The 11,926-nt window shown below is 43.7% G+C and overlaps 1 protein-coding gene and 1 long non-coding RNA gene across 4 annotated transcripts in view; one reads left to right on the top strand and one right to left on the bottom strand.

Annotated features, from left to right (window-relative positions):
- Positions 1-11,801, bottom strand: part of CDK8 (cyclin dependent kinase 8) — a gene marked incomplete at its 5' end in the record, with an annotated part of 40,026 nt that extends 28,225 nt beyond the window's left edge. For 2 of the 3 annotated variants that reach the window (XM_083609207.1, XM_083609206.1), the window contains one exon: positions 11,288-11,421. In XM_083609207.1, the coding sequence (XP_083465333.1) occupies positions 11,288-11,421 (134 nt within the window). Of the gene's footprint in view, positions 1-11,287; positions 11,422-11,778 lie in introns of those variants that run through there. The other variant, XM_083609208.1, reaches the window with a different exon arrangement.
- LOC310760648 lies at positions 4,592-9,745 on the top strand. The gene is made up of 2 exons (XR_014547099.1): positions 4,592-5,071; positions 9,382-9,745. It is a non-coding gene; the product is annotated as an uncharacterized lncRNA (long non-coding RNA).
- Positions 11,802-11,926: the final 125 nt, after the last annotated feature.

An 11,926-nucleotide genomic window follows, 5' to 3' on the forward strand; every position in this document is an offset into this window, starting at 1 on the left:
TCTTGGAAGAAGTGAAAGATTTAAATGTACAAGATCAATAAAACCCCTGGTGTTTATTTTCTGGTCTTTGCTTAATTAATCTAGGTCTGTTGTAGCTGCTCTTAAATAATATAAGCTAGGACTTGTGATTCTTCAGTCTTCCCCCAAATGGATGGTGAGAAACAGAATATTGGCCTTCTAAAACTGCCTTCCTTCTTTTAATTCGCTTGTAGATGTCTTGGTTCCTATGTTCACTAGAAGTCCATGAGTTCTAGAACAATGAGCCAAACTTTTCTTTGACTACTTTCTCCAAAACATGCAGAATTTGATAAACTTATATCATGTCACCTCTTACTCGCCTTTACTCCAGACTAAAATTGTACATAGTTCTGATCATCTCACCTCAAAAAGGATATTGTAGAGTTGGGAAAGGTTTCTTCTATGAAGAAAGGTTGTAGCATCTAGCCATCCATTACAACCACAGGGTTTCCTTCCTAGTCAGTCATCACCAGTTCAGACCACATAAGTGTATGTGTGGAATAAAGCTTTTGCCACAATATGTATTATTTTATACTTGTTTACATTGAATTGCATTTGCCATTTTACTGCCGATTCACTCAGTTTTGAGAGAACCTGTTGAAGCTTTTCACAACGGCTTTTTGCTTAAACCACTTTGAACAATTGGGTATCATTGGCAAATTTTGCTATGTTACTGTTCACACCAAGGCTAAATCATTTATGAACAAGTTAAAAAACAAAGGTCCCAATACTAAAAACTAGGGGACTCTACATTCTACATCCCGTCCATTTACAGTGGTACCTCGGGTTAAGGACTTAATTCGTTCAGGAGGTCCGTTCTTAACCTAAAACTGTTCTGAACCTGAAGAACTACTTTAGCTAATGGGGCCTCCCGCTGCCACCGGAGCACGATTTCTGTTCTCATCCTGAAGCAAAGTTCTTAACCCGAGGTACTATTTCTGGGTTAGTGGAGTCTGTAACCTGAAGTGTTATGTAACCCAAGGTACCACTGTATTTCTACTCTTTGTTTCCTGTTTCTTACCTAGTTCCAAATCAATAAGTGGACATCCTCTTACTCCTTACTCCAAGACTTACTTAGGAGTCTTTGAGAAGGAAGCAAAAGTCTGCCTAAAAGTCATGTGGGAGCAGGAACAGGGGAGAGAAACACACAAACCTAACACTTATTTCTGGCTCTCTGAGACTTGCCTACACAGCACTAAACCAAGGGTGGGGAACTGGATTCAGCCAGTGGGCCAGAGCCACAGCACCACTACTTGTCACTTTGTCAGGTAGGAAAGGCAGCCCACCAGTTGTCAGTAACATTACATCGTATGATGTCAGGTGATTCAATTTCAAAAGGAAAAATCAAGAACTCCAGAAAAAAGTTGTCAAATTCAAATACAACCACTTCCACAAGCATCAGAAGAGAAATAACTAAGGACACAATTTAGACTCAATTATTTATCTCAATAATTTGTTTTCAATTTAGCCCCCATGACCTTACCCGCCATGTGCCCAACATCATATGACATCAGGTGATAAGTCAGATGGGTGTGGTTTGGCCAAACTATGCTGTGGACCAAATGGGGAGGTCTGTTTGGCCTCATTAGGCTTGTGGGGTAGAGATTCTCAACTGTTGCACTAAAACATGACTGAGTGATTGTTAGCAAGACTTGATTTTTTGCAACTAAACTGACATCTTCACTGTGATAGAGGTTACTGGCTAATGCTCCAATAAGCAATCTATTTAACATAGAAGAATGCAATGAAACTCTCAAGAACTAGATAGTGCAACTAATCTGCATGGCATTTTGATCAAGGTAGGTGCTAACTCATAACTGCACTTAAAAGTTTAATGTTCTTATTTTTTGTAATCTATTGTCTTGAACACTGCACTTCAAACTGTATTAGTTTCATGTAAATGTTAAAAAGCACACAGTGGAAAAGACAACATGAAATCCTGTATGCATTTCTCAGCACCACTTTCTGGAATTGCCCTGCAAGACAAAATCAGAACCTGAAAGCCATACAAGTCTAGAGAGGAAAGTTCATGTTTAAGTTAACAGATGACCTCATTTATGTAAATATTAAACAAAAAGGGAGGATACTATTGAGAAAGACTTGCACCTGCCCTTGAAAAAAATATTGATATTTATTAACTGCTACATAATTGTCACATTTGCAACAATTCTGAGTTCCCAGAAATACATTTTTCTTCTTTTTTCAACTCCCAGCTCTCATCTCTTTTACTGCTTAGACACAGCTGCTAGTTACTGGACATAGCAGTTCATGTGCATAAGACAAAGACTGTCTTTGTTTAGAGAACACAAATATTCATAGTTTGAGAACTATGCAAACTGTTGATCTTTCCGTTTTCAAGAGAGAATAGGTACTGTCCAAGTATGCCATACCCTGTAGACCCACTGAAATCAATGGACTTAAACTACTTAAGTTCACTGATTTCACTGGGTCTGCTCTGTTTATGGCTAAAGCCGGATAACACCCAAAACAGGAATAGCACCAGGCTTCAGATGGCCAATGCCTCCATCCTTCTTTCTGCAGCATACTCTTTCACCCTGCTAATGCCTATTCTCCCTGCTCTCTGCCTACACCCATTTTACTTAAAGAAAGAGGATTCACTGGTGCAGTAAGCAGCAGCAATGTGGATAGCTTCTTTGCCACCTCCTCAGCACTTGACTCTTGAGAAAGGACCCAAAGGGTTTCTTCTTTAGTGACAGTGAGCCATTCTGGGTGAGGTGACCAGGAGAATACCTGTGCCACTGCTAGGGTTTGCCTCAGCAATTAATTTAAATTCCCCCTCTGGTCTTTCTAGCAGTCATGGCAAACCACAGTTGCAGCACAAGCATCGCCCAGAATTTCTGGCTCTGAGAAGGAACCCCTTGACCCCTTCTCAGAGCTCAGGCAAAGCAGCTGAGGGGGCCAGGCAGCAAGCTGGCTGTTGTGGATGCAAGCAGAGTTTGAAAGCCAAGCAGTGCCTCAGCAGGTCACCTGGGCCTGGCAGGAAGGCCCTTCTGAGACCCGGGACCCTCAACCAATGCCCAACCTGGCTGTCGGCCACTGATACCAGGCCTGACCCAATAAGTGTAGGTTGAACTCGCTTCTTTTCAAGCTTAATTTTAACTAGGTTATTTAGAAAATAAAAAATATTATAAGCCTTAAAAAAGCAATCATTTTTCATAAACACTGCATAATAAAAGGCAGGCACAAAGTAAGAGGAGATAAGATCAACAGTATGAAAGAGAAAGGGAACCATTTAGCGTAGAATGGAGGAAAATAGGATCGTGGCCAGTACACAGAATGGTAAAGACCATTTGTTTAGTGTGTTGCATGGTGCTCTGTACGAGAGAGCATAACATGCAGGGAACCTAAAATAAGCAAGAGGGAATTATTTGCTGCACACAACCAAACTGTTAAGCTTACTTACTGCCAAAGTGCTGGTGACAGTCAACAACATAAACAGGATCAAAAGGACTAGAAGGCTTTAAAGGATATTAAGTTCTATTAATGGCGATAGTATTATGGTCAGAGTACACCTGCTGCATTGCAAACCAAAGTTCACCTATCATGAAAACATGCCTTGAAAAACACTGAAGACAGTGCCTGAAATCAGGCTAGTAAACAGAACCTAGCAATTCCAATTTTGCTTGAGCAATATTAAGGTTGATAGAAATAAGAATGTATATTCTCTTACCACTAAATGCTTCAAAATATTAAAAACACATCTGCATCATACAATTATCTGAAACTAGATCCTCCTGGATACAGTGACAAGCTTGATGGGTCCTTCATCTAAATAAGAAAGAACATTACAGTGGTACCTCTGGTTACAAACGGGATCCATTCTGGAGGCCCGTTCGCAACATGAAAGGAATGCAACCTGCAGCGGCGCGTCTGCGCACGCGCGTGTTGCGATTCGCTGCTTCTGCGCATGACGTCATTTTGCGCGTCTGCGCATGCGCGAGCGGCAAAACCCGGAAGTAACCCTTTTCCGGTACTTTCGAGTCGTTGTGGGATGCAACCTGAAAAAACGTAACATGAAGCAAACATAACATGAGGTATGACTGTACTCTAAAGTTCCTAATCATGACCATTTTCACAGATGCTGCATAAGATAATGATCTGGAATTTGAAAATTCTGTATGAAAGATAATAGGTCATTTAAAAAGACTGAGGGCCAAACCAGGCAAGTCACCATTCACAGAATAAGCAACTGCATTAATGGCTTCTTAAAGTAATTAGCAGTGCAGGGACCCTGATCTGGATCAATAAACTAGTGTGGGACAGGGTAGGGAGAATTTAGCCCTTTGCCCCCACTTGTGATCTCAGTCTTGATCAGTCCCTGCCCTCTACAACTGCTATTTTCCTTTGAAAAGCTGGAAATTCTGTCTTGCCTGGTTTGGCCCTGACTTCTATATAACTGGTTTGTAGCTAAAATTCTGGAAGTACCTTATGCACACTCTTATTTCAGATATGCAATTAGTTGTGTACATGTGATTTAATAGTTCAAAGTCATTGATCATTTCATTCCTTAACAGCTTTATAAAATTTATATGTTTAAGTCAAAACCCCTATATGAAGCTCAGTTTTTGTGACTGTTTTAAAGCACAAGTAACTCCATTTTAAATACAAGGTCCCAGGTTCAATCTCTGGCATATGTACCTAAAATGCCTCAGGCAGCAGCTCTAGGAAAGATATTGGAGAGCCACTGTTGTAAAGGGCTAGATGGACAAATGGTCTGAGTCAATAAAATGTGTAATGTTTGGGCTTAAACTGCTAGATGTCACAGGTGATGGATCTGCTAAATAGATCTGCTAAGCAGTTAAAAACCAAGAAGGAGGAAGTGTAAATAAACAGATGGTTTTACCCTAGGGAGACAGACCCAAGGATATGTGATGAGTATGTTTTATTTCCAGCCACTCAATTCTTAATATTGCACTGGCTATTTAAAAATACAGTAAAAGAAGTGCTTATGAACTAAATCAAGTTTTTGTGTGTCTTGGGATTTTTCTTTTCTGAACCATCTGAAGTTAAACTGTCAAGACTGGATGACCAGGTAATCAGTGTTCATGTTACTGGGGGGTGGCAGCAAGGGGGAACACTCACCAAGTGTTTTAGAAGGCTGTTAGTGTTGTGTCATGACTCAACTAAAGTTCGGAGGGTTCATGACTTTAAAAAGGCCCCCTCCTTACTTCCCCATTCTCAATAACTTAAGCACTGGAGGTATCAGAATACACTGTCCATTCATATAACAACTAAACCAACTACAAAGCAACAAATTTGTTGCAATGACAACTATATGAGATTGTCAGTTGTGTGCACTCAAAGCCATCTTACATGATCCTAAGATAGTCACAGAACCTGCTCTGAATGGGTTCACACTCCTATCCCTTAAGAATCAGGTCCACAGCTTGGGAGCGCTTCTAGATCAGGTACCATTCCTGGATCTCCAAGAATTAACATTGGCTAAGAACACTTTATACCAGCTTTGGCTAGTATGCCAATTGCACCCTCCGTCTCCTAGACAAAAAAAAAGATGTGTCACTAATGCTTTTAAAACATCCATATTAGAATACTGTGATGTGTTTGTCTCTGAAGAGCATTTGGAAACCTAAATGATTCAAATGCATCTGTCAAAACTATAAACTGAAGTCTGTGGCAAGGAGCACAGCATTCCACGATACTGCCTCATCTCCACTGACTCTTATTTGGTTTCCATTCAGAGAGCTAGCTTTAACTCTAAACATTATTGTACCTTAAGGGTTCATCTCCTCCCACAGAAACTCCCATTCACTTAGTTCAGCATCATATCCTGTTATGTGTTCCCTTGTTATCCAAGGTGTGGTGAGTGGTTATATAAGCAAAAGTACTCCTCACTCAGGGAAATCCTTTCTAAAAGAGGGCCACTTGGTATCTTAACTGCTTGGCTTTAGGGGACTACAGGTATTTCAGAGAGGTTTTTTTTTAAAAAAATGATAAAGTATTGCCTTGCAGCCTTTCTCAACCTGTGGGTCCCCAGATGTTGTTGAACTACAACTCCCATCACCCCTAGCTAGCAAGGCCAGAGCTCAGGGATGCTGGGAGTTGTAGTCCAACAACATCTGGGGACCCACAGGTTGAGAACTGCTACGAGACTTGCTAGCTATTGATCCTGCTCCTTTAAATGTTTGTCTTATGTTTACTTTTTTATTCATTTTCTATCACTGTTAATCAGTGGTCTAGACTGTATAGCAAGATGGGATAATTGTTAAAATGTAAAATAACTCAAGATACTGCCCTCAAGACTGCTATGGCAGGAAAAGCCACCATCAGGTGAATGCATAGAGCTGGGTGTTGGAGTAGAGTGTTCCTGGGGGAAAGCAGCTTTTTTGGAGCAACACTATGTTAATAAAAATATGGGAGATGTTTCAAAAGGGTTGCAAATGACACACAGCAAAACACAACTTACCTGACCTACTTCCCTTGCAGGAGCTGTATTAGCATACAAAGCTATTGGTCATGGATCCTGCACTTAAAATAACTAAGAAGTTGCTTTTGTAGTTATGAGGATCCCTTTTTATTTTGATTGAACTGGAGAACACTTTCAAAAATCTAATATGCACATCATATAAAAAAACACAACCACATTATATTGGATATTTTTTGCACATTGAAACTGGCAAGTAAAAAGAGCACCACTAGAGTAACCTAAAGACATAATTCAATATTCATACAAGGAACACTAGCTACATTTAAATTACAAGCGACTCTTAAGTTACCGTATTTTTCGCTCTATAGGATGCACTTTTTCCCCTCCAAAAATGAAGGGGAAATGTGTGTGCGTCCTATGGAGCGAATGCAGGCTCCTTGGCTTTGCCGCGCCGCGCCTGTCCTGAAAGCCGGAGGAGGAACAGAAGGGTCTCCTTCTGTTCCTTCTCCAGCTTCGCTGAAGGGCGCTGCGCCTTCTCCCTCTCTGCGCAGCACCTCTCCTGTGAAGGAGAGGCGCTGCGCAGAGAGAGAGAGAGAAGGCGCAGCGCCCCTTGAGCAACGCGCCTGTCCAGCGAAGCCGGAGGAGGAACAGAAGGGTCTCCTGTTCCTCCTCCCGCTTCGCAGCAACGCGCCTGTCCAGCGAAGCCGGAGGAGGAACAGAAGGGTCTTCTTCTGTTCCTTCTCCAGCATCTCTGAAGGGCACTGCCCCTTCTCCCTCTCTGCGCAGCACCTCTCCTGTGAAGGAGGGGCGTTGCGCAGAGAGAGAGAAGGCGCAGTACCCCTTCAGCGACGTGTCTGTCCTGGCTTCTGCTTTAGCCCTGCGCAGCCTCTTTGGGCAGGGGGAGCCTTCATCCCGCTGCCCTGAAGAGGCTTGGCACGGTTACCCCAGAAGCCAGAACAGCCACACGGTATCCCAGAAGCCAGATCCCTCTTGCTGTTCTGGCTTCTGGGGTTCAGAATAATTTTTTCTTGTTTTCCGCCTCCCAAAACTAGGTGCGCCCTATGGTGCGAAAAATACGGTATTCGGCAGTTATGCCAAAATCACATATAGTCAAAACACACTGGGTTCAATGGCTGGTGGGATTGCCAAAGTCTTTTTTCCCAGGTGCCTGCCCACTTTCTGTCCCCTTTTATTGATTTATTTTTATTTTGATGAGTACATAAAGCTGATTGCATTCAAGTTAAATGTATGTAAGCTGCAAGTTACCTACAGTTTTAAAAACAATCTGAAAGCTATTAAGTTTAGAATAATATTGAACTGAACTTAAAAATTTATTATTCCCATAGAAACCAATACCAGGTAGCACACAGGATTGAGGTGTAATTTATAATTAATCACAACAGAAGATTGTTTCAAAGCATTTTACTGATCATTGTGAGTTTCAAGGAGATGCTGAACCCCTGAAAGACCTCAACTTAGATTGGTAAGGATCACTAAAACTGCCTCCTTTCCACTTCTGCTGACTGATGCCTTCCATTAATTTCCACCAATGGACAGTCACCATTGGATGACACTGTTGACCTTTAAAGGGTAAGCTGTCTGAGCAGCAACAGGTTTGCCCTCAAGAACTGTAAATACTTTAGTATTTGAACACGTCAGTGTCAGTTTTTATCAAGATTTACATCATTAGAGTAATTTGCACAAACGTGTAATATAGAATAGCAAGTTATTTTATGTATGGTGGCACATACAAAGGCATAATTACCTTTCACAGAATCACATAACTGTTGAGCCGGAAGGAACCCTAAGGGTCAACTAGTCCAGCCCCCTGCAATGCAGGAATCTCAACTAAATCATACATGACAGATAGCCACCCAGAGAATCACAGATGGGGGGAGGGGGAAACCAAGTTCGTTCCAAAGTCAATATGGTCCTGTGAATGTCATTTACTGAAATGCTCCACACATTGCATATACTCATGTGTAAATAATCAGAAAGCAAGTTGGGTTTATAAATAATCAAATTAAGGTTTAAATAGTTCTGCTGACTTGCCAAGGAAAGATTCTTTGACACAAAAGAAACAGTCGTGTCTTCCAAATACTAATTTTAAAGTCTTACCTACATACTTGGAATAGGGAGGTTTAATAGGCAAGCCTCAAAATTTTCTAATACAGTTATACCTCAGGTTGAAGTAGCTTCGGGATGAACATTTTCGGGTTGTACTCCGCAGCGACCCGGAAGTAACGGAGCGCATTACTTCCGGGTTTCACCGCTCGCGCTCAAAATGAATCACGCGCGGAAGTGGCAAATCGTGACCCACGCATGCACGGGGTTGCATTCACTTCAGGATGCAAACGGGGCTCCGGAATGGATCCCGTTCACATCCAGAGGTACCACTGCAATGTATTTTTAAAATAAAGAAAGTGGATGAACATGCCCTACATCCAGACTTTGGCTGTGAAGTTCATAAATACCTACCTACTTCAAAGCGGCCAAAATGGCTTCAGGTCCAATTTGGGAAGCATGGTATCAGCATGTGGAACCTTAAAATAAAATACCCCTTTCCACATGCAACTACATGCATCCTTATGCATAGTGAGTGACCACCACACGTGAAAACCTCCCCAGATTCCAACATGCTACAGTCATGTGCAAATTGCATTTACCCTGGAAATACTAAGGTATGACTTGTTACTATAGAAAGCTCATTAAGTGCATCACCCATAACCAGCATAAGAGAAATGAAGCTGGAGCTGCAGGATAAATCTGTTGTTAAAGATTCCACAATTCATAAATATTTAGAATACAAAATGCCCAGAAGTAATAAGAAATGCAGACTACAGGTTCTTATGGCTACAAAAATGCTAGGCTAGGTAATGCAACTTAGGTTACAATTAATAAGTTATCTCTTGTTAACTGTGGGAAGCTAACTCCAATTCAATTTCTTTTCCCCACAGCTCTACTAAGAAAAAGGTAAAATATGTATTTCAAAAGAAAAAATCACCAATCCCTCTATGATGATTGGTATGTATCCTTCACAAAAGCAGTCAGCAAGGAAGTACAAAATGGTGACAAGCTATTAAGTAATGAAAATCAAATGCAGGTTGGCAAAAAAAACAGAAACCGGGTGGGTCTGCTATAAGTAGAGCAATTTCTTTAACTGAGAGAGCTCTGTTTCAAAAGATTACACAAGAGGATTTCTACAGCTGGATGCATGCTGGCTGTCACTTATTGTATCTAATATAATAGGATGTTTTGTAAGGTATAAGATGAGAACTGCTAAAAAAAACCCCACTAGTAATAAAACCACAGTTACTAAGACGGCCAGGTATAAACTCAAGAATGTGCTAATCGGGGAATGAGAGACAAGAGGCATTGTTTAGGAGAAAGCCACAGACATAACTCCACAAAGATAAGCAGGAAGAGACAGATTATGTTCTAAGATTATTGAAGGATCAGTTACCCCTTGCCACATTTTAGACTTCACCTAGTCTGATTATTAGAATATCAGTGCCTCGTGCCTTCTTGCATGTGGGAAAGCAATTCTAAAGTGGTGAGAGGTGAAGACAAATAGCCTCTAGGACTAGGTGATAACTATTTCTTAAGTAATTAAACTGAGATAGAAGTGCTGGGACCAATCACACTGAAAAATAGATAAATAAATGGAGTATGAGGGACAAAGAAGCAATTAGTAATGAAACATGAGGTGGCAGACAAAAAGATAGGGAAGGAAGAAGGGATTGAGGAGGCAAAAAGAAGAGGAAGATAATTAGAAAAGAAATGGGAAGTACAGTAATACAAAATACATAGTGTATGCACAGAGATGCGGCAGGAGTTGCCAGGGGGTAGGAGTGAAGGTGGGACTTTCTTACAAGTAAAAACTAGAGCTCAATGGCAGAGCCTGTGCCTTTCTTGCAGTTGCACTCAGGTCCGTGGCATCTCCAGTTTTAAAAAGCATCAGCTGATGGGAAACACATTTCTCTGCCAGAGAGCCTGGAGAGATGTCGCCAGTCAGAGCTAACAATACATATGAAATAGTCTAATATGGCATAAAGCAGCTTCCTATATTTCCTAGGACCTAGACAGAAAGAGCAGTCTTGTGACACCCTAGTGATGGTGGGGCACTACAGTTCCCACCATCCCAGACCATTGGAAAGGTTCACAACATTTGGAGGGCCACACATGTGCCCTTACTCTACCCTACAAGCTAACAGAGTCGCTGTGGCATGAGCTTCCAGGGACTACAGCATTCCTCATTGTCTTTATACCGTATATATAAAAAAGGGCTCCAGTCCAAAAAAATCCGCATATGAACCTGTTAGCCCTTCGGGTGTCGTAAGGCTCTTTAAATACACGCCAGCACAAGGCGGACACGCTTGCAGTGAAGAGACTTTTAGGGAACTGCCCAAGTGGGATCTCCTCCTCACAAAAGCCAAGGCGGCGCCGGGGAGGGGAAAGAGTTTCACGCAGCCCCCCATCCACCCGGAGCGCGCTCTCAGCAAAGGCAGACAGCGTGGCAGACGGGAAAGCCCTCAGGGGCGGCTCCGAGGAGGAGGGAAAAGACCGCGGAGGGGGGTGGGGGAGAGAAAAGAAAGGGAAGAAAGGCATTTGAGGGAAACGGAAAGCAGGGACCGGGGCGGGGAAAGGGAAGAATAAGAGACACCCCCCCTTCCGTGGGCTGAGGCGACCATCATGGCAAACTGCCCGCCCGCCCGGAGTCCACCCCAAGCTAAATGGGCTGCACCGTTTGACGCTCCGTTGCAGCGGCATTCCCGGATTTCCCTTTCGCGTTACGGTCACTGCACCACTGAATTTGGGCTCTGTCTGTGTGCGTATATGCGAGCCGCTCGCCCGTCCACTCACCCGTCTTTCCGCTTGGCCTTGTAGACGTGCCCGTAGGTGCCCCTGCCCACCTTGCAGCCCTCGTACTCGAAGAGGTCCTCCACGCGCTCGCGCTCCCCGGTCAGCTTCACCTTGAAGTCATAGTCCATCTTCATTCAGCGCCCGCACCCACCGCCGCCTCCTCGGACGACACCCGGCCGTGAGGAGCCCCCGCCCGCCGCCGCCACAGGCACCAGGGAGGAGGAGGAGAGGGAGAGGGTGAGGGAGAAGGAGGAGGCCCCGCCGCCGCGACGCGGACCATCCAGGTGAAGGAGGCGAGGGAGGGGGAGGGCGGCTGCCGCGTGCGCGGGGACCAGGCGCGAGCCGGAGCCGGTGCCTTGTGTGGGGAGGCGGCGGTTGCTGCTGTGGCGGCCGCTTCCCTCAGCCGCCTGAAGAACCCAACAGGCGAGTCGCTCGCGCGCGCACCACACACACACACACACACACAATAACACACTGCCGGTATCTCGCACCTCGGAATACGGCAGCCGCGCCTGACCACGCTGCTGCAAAACAAGAGCGTCGCAAAACCTACGCGCGCGCTCTCTCTCTCCCCCCCCCCCCAACGTTCTCCGCCCCTTTCCTTTGGTATCTCTCTCGGTACTAGAAAGCGCACCACGT

Source organism: Podarcis filfolensis (assembly GCF_964270895.1).
Source record: "Podarcis filfolensis genome assembly, chromosome: 4".
Taxonomy (NCBI): domain Eukaryota; kingdom Metazoa; phylum Chordata; class Lepidosauria; order Squamata; family Lacertidae; genus Podarcis; species Podarcis filfolensis.